Source organism: Trachemys scripta, chromosome 2 (genome assembly GCF_013100865.1).
Source record: "Trachemys scripta elegans isolate TJP31775 chromosome 2, CAS_Tse_1.0, whole genome shotgun sequence".
NCBI lineage: Eukaryota > Metazoa > Chordata > Testudines > Emydidae > Trachemys > Trachemys scripta.
Genome location: NC_048299.1, coordinates 166,622,012 through 166,637,565, shown reverse-complemented (window position 1 = coordinate 166,637,565; position 15,554 = coordinate 166,622,012). Strand labels below are relative to the sequence as shown.

The following is a 15,554-nucleotide window of genomic DNA, read 5'->3' as shown; positions in this document are numbered from 1 at the left end:
GAAACATCAGCCTGCTTTGTATGGTGCAGTACTATAGTGATATGATAAATGAGTCAGAATTACAGTTCTAGCACTGAATGTTCTTGCTTTTTGGTCCCTTAATGTAACAATTTTAGATACGAAATTGAACATACATCTCTATTATACAGAAATATTGTGAGCAGTCTATATAGCTACTGAGGACAGCCTCTAAATCTTGTCTGTTATATTAGTGATTTGCAGTGGGGAGAAGCAAGGGAATTTCCCCTCTCTCAATTATCTATGCCATGGGTCTAGAGACTTCGATAACTTGCTAGCCAGGGACTGTGTTTTTTTCCTTCTCTGTATATTTTCTGTTGTTTGAATTGTGCATACTGTGAACTGCTATTTATCTTGGCATTGTTTGTAGTGTTGTTGTAGCTGTGTTGGTCCCAGGGTATTTAAGAGCCAAGGTGGGTAAGGGAAAAGATATTACCTCACCCACCTCATCGATCTTGGTACACAGCTTCAGGAATGTTGTGTGGTTCTCCTGCCCTCTTCTATGAATATCCCAAAACACTGTCTTACTATACAGCGTTGATTTTATTGAACTCCAGTTAACTGAAGCATTAAAACGTCGCAAGGGTAGTACTGTGTGTTCTTAATGACACTGCTAGCCAGTCAACTTTTAAAGGGAACCACCTGTGTTTTAAAGCTGGCTGGGCTGCAAAGCTGCTTGTCTTGCCAGGGCTTTGGGAACCTGGATCACCGTTTCTCCTGAGCCATTAGCATTCTCTTAAATTATAATTTATTTGTCTTGCACTAGCACTAATTGTGATCAGAGCCCAACTATGCTAGGCACTGTATAAACGCATAGTAAAAGATGATCCTGTCTTGAAAAGCTTATTAAATTGACAATACAGCTAAAGACTGGGAGGGGGGAAATGAAGGCACATAGAGATGAAGTGACTTGCTCAAGGCTACATTTAGGTCAGTGGCCAAACCACATCTCTTGTGTCCCAGTCCAGTGTCCTATCCGCTGGAAAATGCTACCTCCCTAAAACTAAAATTGAGGTTCCAGGTAGCTGGCCCTGAAATGTGCACCCTCCAAATAGAGTTGCATAGTACAGTACAGACTTAAAAACCCAACTGGGCTGGCTTCTGTAGTTTTCCAAAGCCTTCACTTTACAGGTGATTATTCTGAGGTCTCAGAGTCCAAGGATGCACTTAATATTATTAACAACTCTGAAGATCTAGCAGGTTACAGTGTCTATACCAGCAAGTCTCATAATTATCTTTGGAAGTGCTCATTCTTGTTATGAAGAGAATTTAAGTTCTTTCAGGTATTTGGTGCTGAATTCTGTCTGAAATGGTGACACGGGAATCCAAATGAATAAACATCTATTCGGTAGTCACACATACTGGACCTTCAGAGTAGGTGAAACTAGACAGTTTTGATTTTTCTCTGATTTTTAGAGCTGCTAAGAGCTTTAAGATTAAGTATTTTTCATAAGCGGGTATGGACTTGTTAACTCTATTCTATTGTGTTCAGATACTCAGCATTTTGTCTGTTGGACAATATGATTAAATGCCACCTTCTGCTTTCTGATTTAAAAAGGGTATTGAAACTTCATAGTACAGAGTAATGACTCGAATTAAGAGATGCCAATTGATCTTTTGCACGTACATAAAGAAGGTACAGGTGATATTGTTGTTATTTTTGTACCAAGAAGAGCCGGTTTGAAACCTTTGTGGTCTGTGCTTTTTTAAAATCTATTCAACCAGGCTAACACAAACAGATTGTATAGGCTGGTTTTAAGACAGGTGTCCACATCACAAAGAACACTGTCATAAATGACATGTATGGCAGCCTTTCCCAGTCAAGAGATCAAGATTAAAGACAAACTGAACAAACCAGGGTCCTCCCTCCTGGTCTTGCTGATGGGCCAGTGTAGTGAAGTTGCACTGTGGCTACAGAAGATTTCAGACTCCAGAGCTGTTGGATTATGTCTACATGAACGGAGTTAAAATCAACTACATTTCTTTAAAACGTTTAGCACGAATTTTTCAGGCCTTAACCTGCATTCCAGTTCTGAGCACCTAATTGTAATTCCGAATACTCGTGTGCCTATAATTAAGGGTTCAAGATTAAAAGTCACCTTGGGAAAAATTTTTCCTCAAATTTACTTAATAAAATGTGTTAAATTGTACCACTGCTTTCTTATTTTTTATGTAACTTGATTAAAGATGTGGTTTGGTACCTCTCCCATGTTGAAACTTATCAAATCTCTTTATAATCACTGGCCAAACTTAAAAGGAGTAGCGCAGGTATGGAATGTTACAGGTGCTACATCCCTCTCTAGTAGCTAGTCTACAGAGAATAAGAACCCAGTATTGCTATTAGCTAGCAGTACTCCAGAAGCTGAAGTGGCAGTGGCCTTTGCTTTTTTTCACAGATTCACTCCTCACTGGTGACTATTAAACTTTTAATCTTGTTTTAAACACCTTGGGCAAGGACTCTCTTATACTTTTGTTTGTGAGGGTTACTCAGTGTGTGTTTTTTGAATAATGCATAGGGAATACATGACTGGGCACTATGATGTAAAGGCTTTGTTGGGATGGCTACCTTACCCATGAGTGGAGCTGGTTGAAGTAATGAGAAATTTCAAAATTCAAAAGTTGATTAAATTGTTATAAATTTCCCTTCCCCCATGTTATTCTGCTTCCTATAGAGCTAATAGAAATCTTGTGAGTTTTGATGAAATGTTGAATATTTGGGTGTGGGCGGGGGATATTAAAAACAAAAATCCTAAACTTTTCCCCACCAACTTTCCCAGTGAATTTTGCAGGTCATCTAAAACAAACGTCTATAAAATCATAATACCACATTTTCATATACACTATATATATGTATTACATATTATACAAAAAATTGAGAAATATTTATTTATATACACACACACACACACACACACACACAATTTCTTGTATCCCTTTGTTGGTAAAATCAAAAGTCCAACCATACAAATCTTGGATGGAGAAGAAAATAAATGTAAGTCCCCTCTTAAAAAAACTAACATTGTTTTTCTAGACTTGAAATGTGATTTCTTAGGGTCTTCCAGGATTAGAAGCAACTGGGGTGCATTTTCTTGGGAAGCTGGGAATTTCTCCTGTCCAGTGTAAGAAATCTCCTGTTTCTAGCTCTGCAGAATTGTGAGATATCAGGCCTTAAACCTTTCATGACTGAATATTGCCTACCTTGGCCAGTGTAACTTGTCTGTAGGGGTGGTGGAAGGGGACATGAAGGTGGGATTCTCTATGTGGAAGGTAGAAGGAACACTTGTGTGGTAAATTGATCTTAAACAACGATGGCAGTTTTGAAACTGCTTAGTGCTACAGGTTTTGAAATGTAAGAATAAATCAAAGTGCAGATGGATTAGTATTAGTGGGCAGAGAATAGGCGAGACAGTCAAAGGTGTATGATAAATGTATGTTATCACATGGCTCTGAAATGTATCATATGTCATCTGCATACATGTGATGTGTGTGACACACCACAGATAGACACACTCAATTTCAGATGCAAAATGTGTGAAACTGTTGACTTAATAATTTAGGGATGTTTTCTTAAGCTTGTTCTTTATATAGTATATCATTTGCTTTGGAGTTCATTTTCCCCCCCCTTCCTGTCTTTTTGAATGTGTTGTTTTTAGAAGAACTTCACAGATGATCATGATTCTCAACATGTGTGAGCGAACTAGGAACAGCTTTTTAAGAGAAACTTAAAAAAATAATCTTTTTTTCCCCCCACTACAGATGCTCGAGATGCGGAGCAACTGAGCAAGAATAATGTTACACACATTCTGTCAATCCATGACGGTGCTAGGCCTATGCTTGAGGTAAGGGGGAATCCATCATAGCTCTAGTTAACCTGAGCATGAAATAATGGCCTGTCAACCTTCGCTTAATTTGATCCTTATTACAATTGTTTGACACAATTTTCCGTATTTTCTCTTGGAAACATTTGGCAGTCATAGTTTTGTGAATCAGTCACAGTTTTCATCACTGGTATTGTTACAACAGGCAATCCAGCTGTCAAAGGAGGATTCAGTTACAGTGTTTTATTGATTGACATTCTGTTTTATCAGAGAGACAAGGTGGGGGAGGTAATATCTTTTATTGGACCAACTTCTGTTGGTGAGAGTACATGTTCTTAGCCCAGTAGCAGAGGTAACTAAACATTCTGTGTTGATTTCTAGGATGTTTAAAACCCATTTAAAAATGTCCCTTTATCATAACATGCCCCTTGCTAACACTGCACAGCAAATTATTTGTGCAAGAGGTTTAAAATCCTTTTCTGTCTAAAATGTAATTATCCAGGCTTGACAAAAAATGCCATTGCCTATTTGCCTGGAGGGAATACACCTGTGCTGCTACACCCCAAAAAACCACTCATTCAATTTACATGGGCAGATATTTGCCCCCTCTGCAAAGTAATCCTTTCCTTCCCCCATTTTACTTTCATCTACATATTGTGAACGTTCACATCATAGAAGATGACTGCTGGTGTTGCTGCTGCTACTGCTCTCCTTCTGAGCCTATACGGCTCTCTCTAGTTCTGTTCCCCTCCAGTAAAAAAGAGCAATGGATTCAGCCACTCACTCCTGCAAAATTTCCATTTGACCTGGCAAGCCAGTGAATAGTTCTTGTTTGTTTTTAAAGCTTGGATAACATATATATTCATACCTGGGGAAAATAGGGTTGCCAATTTTGGTTGGAGGTATTCCTGGAGGTTTCAACACATGACATCATCTTTTAATTAAAAAATAATCTTTAATTCCTGGAGACGCCAGGACAATCCTGGAGGGCTGGCAGCCGTAGGGGAAAGGACAGTTAAAGATGAACTGGAATTTGAAGATTGTCTTTGGGCTCAGTACTGTGGATCAGCAATGCTAAAACTGTTCTCTGTGGTGTGTGTGTGTTTGACTTATTAAGGTGTGCCTACTGCATGGTCTAAAAGCATATTGAATTTCAAGACTGCTGTTAACTGGAGTGATATACAGTTGCACTCACTAAGGAAGATGTACTCACACTTTTATGTCTGTGCTGCATGTGTTTCCTCCGGGGTGTTGTCCTCTAAAATAAACAGAAGCTTGCTTGTGTCTAGTGTCATGATTTTCTAGTCAAGGTAGGGGAACTACTCACTGCAGAATCCAGGTGCAGTCACAGTATTCTCAGTTTACAACCTCCTCTCATGGGGAAAACAAATGTTACAATTTGTCCGCAGTTCTTTAAGTAGAAGGAAGATTGCAAGTTCCTTTTGTTTTTTCAGTGAAATTATTATTAATTACATTCTAATTCATGGTCTTAATTCAGTAGTCACTTGCAACTAAGTACTTACTGATGAACGAAGGTTTAGAAAATCTTGTTACAGTACTTCATTAGTTCCATTTAGGTATGATTACTTGTCAGGTTGTAATTAAGATACGCTGAAAACAATGTTTAGAGTTTAGGCCTTATGTAAATTATATTTTGCTTTTAAAAGATTAGTAGCTTTATTCCATTCATAAAGACTCGGGGCTTTTTCTCTTAAGTCAACAGCAAAGCTCCTATTGACTTCATTGGTGCAGTATTAGGTACCCAGTTCTTTAGCTGCTCAGTCAGTGGAAATTCCGCTGAAATCATTTTGAGATTAATGCATGGAATGACTGTAAAATCAGACCCTTAGTAAACTTTCCTGTTACTTAGATACAGTAGTCACCCCTAAAAATCAAGATGGTAATTTAATTGACCATTTACCAAAGTTGATTTTTTTTTTTAATTTCCTATCCTAAGTTTAAGAAATATTGTAACTATTTCACTAAACTTAAATAAAAAACTGTGGGAAGAACTTTTTGTTTTGTTTTTAAAGTGGTAAACATAGTACATTAAAGTGATGGCTGTATTGAATGAGTTGATATCAGTAGTATGAAATAACACATTATGTGATAATGAATTTGAAGTTCTTTTTATTGACCAGAGAAATTGTGTTCATCATTCTAGTGAATCATGCTTAAAGGGTCACTGTCACATAGGTTAGCTCTCAAAAATTCTTACAAAACCTACTGTTACCTGGTGTTGCTTTTTTTTTTTTTTTTTTTTTTGTAATTTCAATAATAGTTTTTTGTTTTGATGTAATAATAATTATTCTGTAGCATTTGAATATGCAACATGGTAGCAGTTTGCTAGTGCATGAGAACCAGAAAATGGAATTGACCAGTCTAATTTCATTGTCCATGTTGAGTGAAGAATAAAAAGCAAACCGTCATCATAAATAGTGAATAGTATATTTGGTGTATATTCTAAAATCTAATTTTAATAATCTGTTAATAATGCCAATGAGGACATTTTAAAAATTATTTTTGACCTGAGAATGATTTTGTATTTGAACAAATACCTTCTTAACTTACATTTTCCTGCTCTGTTCCTTGTGTTTTCTGCACTATTAGGAAATATGAAACTTCTGTTGCCCCATAGCTTGCCACATCAGTGAAAATGATTGCCCATTTGGGGTTCATATAAAAATGCTTTAAGTTTTTTCAGGAGAAATAATTGAGAAACCAATAACTCTTCAGTGGGATTTGCTTTCAGAAGCCCTTTCTGGTAAAGTTCAACTCTATAAATCCTCTTATGAGTTCACGATTTATAGTTGGCTAATTAACAAAGATTAGGCTCAGGAAGCTATTGTTTGCTTTCAAAATGGAATATCTGCAGACAAAATGTTTTTAAAGTAAATAAAGTCTTGTATTCTACTTGTGGTACAACAAAGGCTGAAAACAGCTTTTTAAAGGATTGTTTTTACTTTTTGTAGGGAAGGGTATGGCTTCCATATTATAGGTATTAAACTTGACATGGGCTTAAATTGGAAAAAAAAGAACATGAATTGAGCAATCTGCCACTATTGCCTGCTTAGTTCTTTTGCTCTGTATGTAATACTATTTTAATGTAAACTAGTGCTATCTTTTTAAAAATATGTAATTAATTTGTTTATGAAGCCCCAATACTGAAGCAGTCCAAATGCTGAACACCATCACCATACAGATATCCTAACAACACATACAGACCTTTGTAATTTAAAAAGACATGCCTAAAAGTTTGTCAGGAGAAAACAGATGGAAGTGATTGTGGTGGGTCCAACACAAAAGGGACTACAAAAGATGATAGTGAACTACTTCAAATGAGTGCCTTAATAAACAGTGACACACAGAACACCATCCTCTATCTACCAGCATCATTTCTGTTTTTGCCTGGGCAAGGAGTAGGTATCTCTGACGTGTTAGCTCGTCAGTATAAGACGAGCATTCCTCCAGCATAGAGGCTGAACTTGCATGGCCACAGATGACTGTTCATAGATCTGAATGTCACATAAAATCCTAGCATAGAAGAAGCTCGGATTCTAGGCCATCACCTTACCAATTTGCTGCTTGGATGCTTCAAATTCCAGATATTAACCCCAGTGCTCTCTGGGCATGAGAAACAACAAGGAATCAGTGAGCTGGGAGCCTCCTCTAAAAGATAATATCGGTCAGTGATCTGCTGGATTCCATGGTGTGAAGGGGATGTCAGCTATCCCTTAGCATCAGTACCTCTGATGCAACGAGGAGTAGGCTTTGGGGGTGACACAGGTTTGGAATAGACCAAGCATCAACATGCACAGGTTGATGGGCAGACCTGACCCAGGGGTGATCTTCAGACAAAATCCAGAGGTGAGAACAAGCATGTAACCAGCCCTGATGTTTGTGGTGGGACAGCCAGAAAGTCCATGGCTTCCAGGAATATCCACGTTATTAGAGTTGTTGTCCACATGCACTCTGAAACCTCTGAAGACAAGAATCTACAAGGATTCTCAGCAATGCCAACACATGCTCCTTAAAGCTAATTTTTACAGCTTTCATTTCTGTTGCTGTGGGGTGAAGGGGGATATAAAATTATCACAAAGGACCAAACACAAAGCCAGTTGAAGTCTCTCTATTGACTTCTATGTGCTTTGAATCTGTCCCAAGGCAGGTACAACACTGGCAGCAGCAATATGAGCTTTCCCCACACTGTTTCATGGTGGAAGTTTGTATTTTATTGTATTCTTGTGTTGCATTCGTTCATTCATTTAGGTGCTCATAGCCTGCAATGAGGAGCACAATATAAATACTGAGAGAGTGCATTTGAGAGCTTTTTATTTTAGCAAATGTCAACCTTCTCTGCTTTGGAGCAGGGGTTAGATAGTTACTATTAGCCTGTCCTCAAGCATTAGCTTAGCTTAACAAAAAGAAGGTTAAAGAGTGATTTGATCACTGTCTATAAGGACTTGCCTGGGGAACAGAAATTTGATAATAGAGGGCTCTTCAGTCTATCCGACAAAGGTATATAACAAGATCCAATGTGTGGAAGTTGAAGCTAGACAAATTCAAACTAGAAATAAGATGCACATTTTTCACAGACAGGGTAATTGATTATTGGAACAACTTATCAAGGTTTGTGGTGGATTTTCCATTACTGGCAATTTTAAAATCAAGACTGGATTTTCTCTAGATGTGTGTGCAAGAGAGGTAGCCATATGTCCATCAGGAACTGGATTGAAACTATCAACTCTTTTTATAGAATCCAACAAATGTTTGTCAGTTACTAGTACATTTTTATTGCCGTTAAGCTAGACCAGAGTTGAAACAGTAAGTGTATGAATCCTATTCCCGGTCTCCCGAGGCTATCCAGTCTCCTGACATTAATTTACAGTATTCTGTCATTTGCAGAGTGGCCTCTGTTGCATCACAGCAAGTTCTGTACTCTGTTGGATAGCAGATTGCTATGGGGGATTTGATAGCAGCCTTCAACTACCTGAAGGGGGGTTCCAAAGAGGATTGAGCTAGGCTGTTCTCAGTGATGGCAGATGCAAGGACAAGGAGCAATGGTCTCAAGTTGCAGTGGGGGAGGCCTAGGTTGGATATTAGGAAAAACTATTTCACTAGGAGGGTGGTGAAGCACTGGAATGGGTTATCTAGGGAGGTGGTGGAATCTCCATCCTTAGAGGTTTTGAAGCCCGGCTTGACAAAGCCCTGTCTGGGATGATTTTGTTGGGGTTGGCCCTGCTTTGAGCAGGGGTTGGATTAAATGACCTCCTGAGGTCTCTTCCAACCCTAATCTTCTATGATTTGATGATTCTATGACATAATTAAGACATTTTCATTTTATCAGAGGCCTGGGCCTCAAAAGGAAGAGTAGCATGACCTTGGAGGCATTTTAATGTTCCCATTAAAATAGCCTGTAGTACTATCTTCTGTCACAGAAGGCTTGGATCTTCACCATTCCATTTACAGTGAGTCACATTTGAAGCTGGCCCTTGTCTAGGTTTTGTGCTTTGTGCACGTGTGTGATTTTTCTTGCTTTCTGTTTCTAAAAGAATTGATTTTTCTTTTTCATGGGTATTAGAAGAGAAAGGGATATGTAGTTGCAATTTTAATCTGAAACCGTCCAGGTGAGGCTAAAATAGTTGGGCTATATTTAAATCCCAGCAAACTGGACAAGCTTTTGGGTTTTTTAAGAGCACACCGCTCTCTTTACATTGTAGGCAGTTGCAATACATGTCTATAGCCAATCCACACACCGGTGCAGTCTTTGGTCTAGAAGATATATCTAGCCTGTTTGGTGATGCAAGTCTGTATAAGTGGCCCCTCAGGAAGGTAGTCCTGTCATTAGAGCTGCTGTGGTTTGATGATCAGTTTCTTTCTAGGGCAAATATCATAATTTTAAAGTATTATACATAGTTGTTTAGAGCATAACATAGATATGACTGCTGCTTAGGAAATACTCTATGGTGCATGCCAATGAAACATCGTAATCTTCCTCCATTAGCTCTTCTATAATGTAAATTTTGTAGTGTGGTTTTTTTCATTCTTTATAATTAACCAGAGCACCTGCAGGAAGCAGAGTTATTTATTCTTTTAAAAAAAAATTCTGATCCCATTCACGATGCCAAGATAGATCTTGTGCACAGTATCTCCAGAATAGTGCGGTGTGTACCTCCCCTCCCCCATACTAATGGCTACGTAAAATAAGCTTTGGCTTGTATGCTCTGTAGAAAGAAACAAACAAACAAACAAAAAAACTTCTTAAGACAATTTAATGCAGTTATCAATTGGTCGATTTACTAGCTTTTCTTGTGCTGCTGTCATCACTTATCTTAAATGAACTGTAGCTTTAAGACTAAAAAGTTCCAAGGGACCCTCCTAAAGAATTTAGATCCCAAATTTGATGTTCCATGCAGTCACTAAGAAACTGACCGGGGGAAGGAATATGAGAGCGATGAAGACAATTCTTCAAGCTCCTTGAGTTTGCAGAAGTAGTTAATGCATGACTCTTATTTTCAGTTCTGCTAGCATCAATGATGCTAGTTCATCAAGATAATCTGAAGTGGCAAGAGGTTGACAGCATGTTAATTTGGACTCCTGCATTAAAATAATAGTTCTCCAACAAAGTGTGTGTGTCAAATTCTTTGAGGCCTGCAGTTAAGAGATGATTTAGAGTAAAACCCACAAAGTTTTTGAAGGTATTCTTAAAAAAATGGAAATTCAGCCCAATTAAAGCTAATAAAAAGGAACACAAACTATGGCAGGTAAAATATAAGGTGGAATTAAGAGGAAGTGAATGGTTGAGTATATAGCCAAAGATATACTTAGAGTATCTTCTTGTTTTTATATTCAAATCAGTAAGTGTGAGAGAATGAGGGGAAATAAAAGAATGAGGACATTGCAGAGAAGCTAAATGATTTCTTTGAGTCAGTTTTCACTACAGACGATGTTGCGGACATACCTGTTCTTTTCAGGCACTCTTGGGGATGAGAAGTCAAAAGAGGATGTGCTGGAACAAACTGATAAATAACAAGTTCCTAGGACTGGATGGAAGATCTAGGAGTCCTGAGGAAACTTAACAAAGTCGCTGATCTGCTAGCAAAAGCCATGCGATCTCTCTACTATCAGCTATTATCCTGAAAGAGAGATGTCTGTTTGACACTTATCAGAGACCTAGTAATAATACATCCTTATGGGCCTACACTTAGATTTGCTGTTTGTGGAAATTTCTTAAATTTCTGCATGTGGCCAAATATTTCAGATATCAAACTTAAAGTGGGCTGTACTTTTTGCACCTTCTGGATTAAAAATGGTTCCAGATGAGCAGAGGAACTAGCTAGTTTCTTAGAATAGAGCAGATCAGCTGCTTCAACACAGTCTTTGGCTGATATTCCTGCTGCTGCCTAAGATATCAGCTCTTGGTGCCTCAGAATATTATTGGGGCATGCTCAGCATAGGGTTTCCATTGAAATATTAAATGGTGATAGCCACAGTGTGTTTCAGTTTCTTAATACTACGTTCCCTGTCCTGAAAGCTTCCACCACCACCTTTAACTTTAGATTTGAAATAGCCTCACCCCCCCCCCTTTGATACACTTAAAGAGATTTCCAAAATTCTTGGGGGAAACCCTGGGTTAAGATGAAAGAAGCAATTTCCATCTCCCTAATTGGTATAACTACAGGTGCAGAAGATAACTAAGCTTCAGCATTCTCTCTTTAGCTCTGTAATCTCAAGGGAATATCCACACTCAGAAACCAACCCGTAAGTCTTTGGTTTGGACTAGAAGTGCATCATTGCTCTGACACATGATGGCTAAATAGCGAAATATTAGGAAACCAATCAATCATGCATTTTTTTGAGTTCAAGCTAAATCTGGACTGATGCTGTTCATTATGTGTAAACCTCCAGACCTTTAAAAAAATACAGCTTTTGTACTATATAACATGGAGCAGTTCTTGAGATGCAAGAAGCTATTTGTAAGTAAAAATTGCTTCTTAAGGAACCGATGAGAAGAAACGTATCCTTTAGTCATGATTGTGTAGCACATTCTGTACACTGGCTCTGCAATCTATTTGTATGTAGGCGAAAATCTTAGGGGACTCTTAATGAGTGCATTCTGCTGGCCAGATAGCATACAACAAAATGCAATTTCCAAGTCATTATCATGCTACCACAATGAAAAGTAGTTCTTCCAGTTATTCAATAAGTAATTAAAGTCAGATTGAAACTGTTCTGTTTGAGTCTCTTCCAATGGGCTCCTACCTCAACCAATGTCACAAATTGTCATTCTTCAACAGTCAGGTCAGGTCACAATCAAGAGGAAGCTCAGAAGTGCTCATTTTAAATAAAAAAATGTATTTTTCATATAATTTCACTGCTTATTCATGGTAAGAATTTCCCTATGAGAGGTTTCCAAAGACTGTGCTGAGCAAAATAGTTACCATTTTTCTTTCAGCTGTAGTGGTGCGAGAAGACTCCTTTATTTAAAATACAGTTCTTCTGACTTTGGCTTAGTTCATGAGGAGTTGGGAACTCTGACCTAATTTCTCAAAAGTGACTAGTGATTTTGTATGTCCATTATGAGACACCTGAAAGAGGGCTGAATTCCAGGAAGTGCTGAGCATTCGCCCTCTTGATATTGGTTCCTTGTAGTGTCTCAAGTTGGGCACTCAACATTAGTCATCTCTGGTGGAGACTGCTGAGGTGATATACTGACTCAGTTCATTCTTTGGTTTCCCTAGTTATTCCACCTTCCAGGTGAACTCCAGCCTTTGTTGGGTAGCACTAATATCTGGTGGAAGGGTGGTTTTTGGAATCTTTCCACTAACGAGGCACCTCTACTAGGGGTTAGGTTGTTGAAAGTATGGGTCAGTATTGACCCATTGACTGCAGTCTTCTGAATACCACATTCACTGGAACACAATGAGCCCTTCAACTTCCACCTAGGAAACGATGTGGAAAGTGTGTTACTTTTCATTTCTAAAAAGAGATATAGCTGTTTCTGATCTTAATGACTTTTTTAAAAAATCTGAAAATACTTCATAAGATTGCTGTGAGATCCCTTATGTAATCAAGTGCTGTGAATATAAAAAGGCTACTTTATTATTAAAAATAAATATTACAGGACCTTCCCAGCTTCAGTAGATCAGATTTCCCATAAGTCTATGTCATGTATTTATGATGCTCTCAAAAGCAAACATGAAATAACTTTACAATGTGGTCAATTAATGGTTATTGCTGAAACATAAATGTGTTTTCTATGAGTCATTAATAAAATCAACAGCATTTGTAACTGCTCCAGAAAGTAACTGAAAGGACAAACAACGGTTGACTAGTTTTCAGTTAGGTGGTTCTGTAGCTGTACTGGACAAAACTCTTGGTAACCTCTTGCTGGTTTGCCTTGAGGAAACCTTATCTGCTGGCTGTTTCCCACTTTAGCTTTTTTGCTGAAATGCCCCTGAACAAAAATAAGTACTCCCATCCTCATCTGTTGATGTGACAAGTCAGATTAACACATGGCTTTTGACTAACCTGAAAGAACTTGCCAGGTGCTAGAGGTTTCCTATTTGCATCTGGGTTCACAAATTTAAGCTGAGGGGTTTTGGTTGTTTTTTAAAAAAAAGAAAAAGAAAAAAAAGAATTTCTTGGAAGTCGTTGATGGTATCTTTACATAAATTTAAATACCGAGAAGTTTAATGCCAAAAATGTAACATTTATCTTTAAAAAATAATGATTTTAGAATAGAAAATTGTGGTGGTGTTTTTGGACAACTCAGGGTTCGTATTTCTCTCTCTCTCTCCCTTTCCCATCACTGATTGACTAGAAATTGAGATGTTACAAAACAGAGGACAACTCTCAAAGGGGATAGAGCATTGAAGTCAAACTCTATCTTGAGTGTTACTATGCATTATGAGTCTGTTTTTTTTTAAGTTCTATAACTCTTTTCCCTCCCTCGACAGAGTGTTGATAGATTACTCAAAAACGTTAAAGCAAAAACACCCAAATACTTTATTAGATTTTTTTTATACGTCTGAATACACCATACAATACTATTTATTTATAGTTTGTTAATCAAGCATCATTCTTTGTTATAATCAAAGACACTCTGAATTCACTAACTATCCTATGTTTGTAACCTGAAGAAATAACAAGACATATATGTTTTGTCATGCTTCTATTAGCTGATTCTTGGTAATGCTTTTGTCAAGGTGAAATCTGCAATGTGCTGTTTGGATTTCCGATTCTCACATACTAACCTACTATCTCAACTGCACTAGATGTGATTGCATCATTTTGCTACTGCAAAGTCTTGTTCTGCATAGGAAAGTTCAAATTGTTTTTTAAGTTTGGTTGATAAAATTAAGTTAGGAAAGTAACATCCACTTATTTTTTTCATTTCAAATTAGCCACAGCTAAGTAGAATAGAAAAAAATTAAACTGGGTCAGAAAAGATACTCATTGTTTTTCCTGTACTTTTTTTCTTGTGCATTACATTTTTGGATTATATTTAATACTTTATAGAGGACTTAAAAAAAAAGCTAATAGCATTCTAAATGAGAGAGAGATTTTATTACAGTTTCATTGAATATTCCAAACATTAAACAAGTATGCAGTGTTCAGATCTTATACAAAATGACACCAAAATAATTAGAAGTTATAACATATTTGCTCTTCAGTTGATAGGTTTTTATTAGCTCTCAGTGTAAACCCTGGCTACATAAAATATATATTTAAATTTTGTTTTTCATTTTTGAAAACTTGAGAGATACTGTGTAATGGGTTTGGCTTTATTTTACGATGTTTGGCAAAATGGTGCAAGCATAGTATTGTTTCACAAATAACAGTGAATTTTAGAAATTTTACTTAACTCTCGCTTGTTTCAGCTTTGACAATCTTGAAATCAGAATACTTGTTCTGGTTTTGTTAGCTCTCACTGTATCGGTTTAACTGTAGCCTTTAGTTTCAGGGCCTAAGAGAGACAAAATTCTAGTTTTGGTGGTTACTCTGTCTGCTGAAATAGAAAACTGAAAAGAAAATGATCTTTTAGTATATTGGCTCTCCAGTCTATCATGTATCTTTAACTGCACTGGAAGAAACATGCATGACCTCAATTGATTCTGGCATCATACGAAAACTAACTAATATCGATAACCTTAGAAAACATCTTAAAAAAAATGTAGGTTGTGGGTGGGGTGATGTTAAGGAGTTAGAAATAACAGTTGGAGAATATATAGCATTGAATTTAGAAGTGGCCATGAGAAAGGCACTGTGATGTAGTTGGTTATTCTGCTTATGTACAGATCTAGGAAGTTTGTACGAACACTTGAACTTGTGTGGTGAACTGCTGAAGGTTTGGTTTTTTTTCAGCTGGAGCATAGAATTCGATTTGATTTACAGCAATGTATGTGTGTAATTTTTCATAACTCTGAGAAAATATTTAATTTTAGTTTGATGAAAAAGCTGGTTTGATTTAATCCAAGGAAGGGTTTGTTTGGAGGGAGAAAGAAGAAGAAAAATGTTGGCATGCAAGATATCAGTTGAAGGAATATTTCATTGTGAATATACCAACTGCAGCAGTAATTAATTAATGTGGATTCATTCCTTCACATTGTATTTATAATAATATTTGCTTTTTCATCAACTCTTGTAATAAGGTTTTATCTCTGACCTAAACAAAACATTTCATTTTTGAGAAGGGCAAATATTCAATGAACTTAA

At 37.3% G+C, this 15,554-nt stretch overlaps 1 protein-coding gene across 2 annotated transcripts in view; it reads left to right on the top strand.

Moving 5' to 3' along the window:
* DUSP22 (dual specificity phosphatase 22) overlaps window positions 1-15,554 on the top strand; it is a 62,870-nt gene that overhangs the window by 14,925 nt on the left and 32,391 nt on the right. For both annotated transcript variants that reach the window (XM_034762227.1, XM_034762228.1), the window contains exon 3: window positions 3,775-3,857. In XM_034762227.1, coding sequence (XP_034618118.1) covers window positions 3,775-3,857 — 83 coding nt within the window. The remainder of the gene's footprint in view (window positions 1-3,774; window positions 3,858-15,554) is intronic.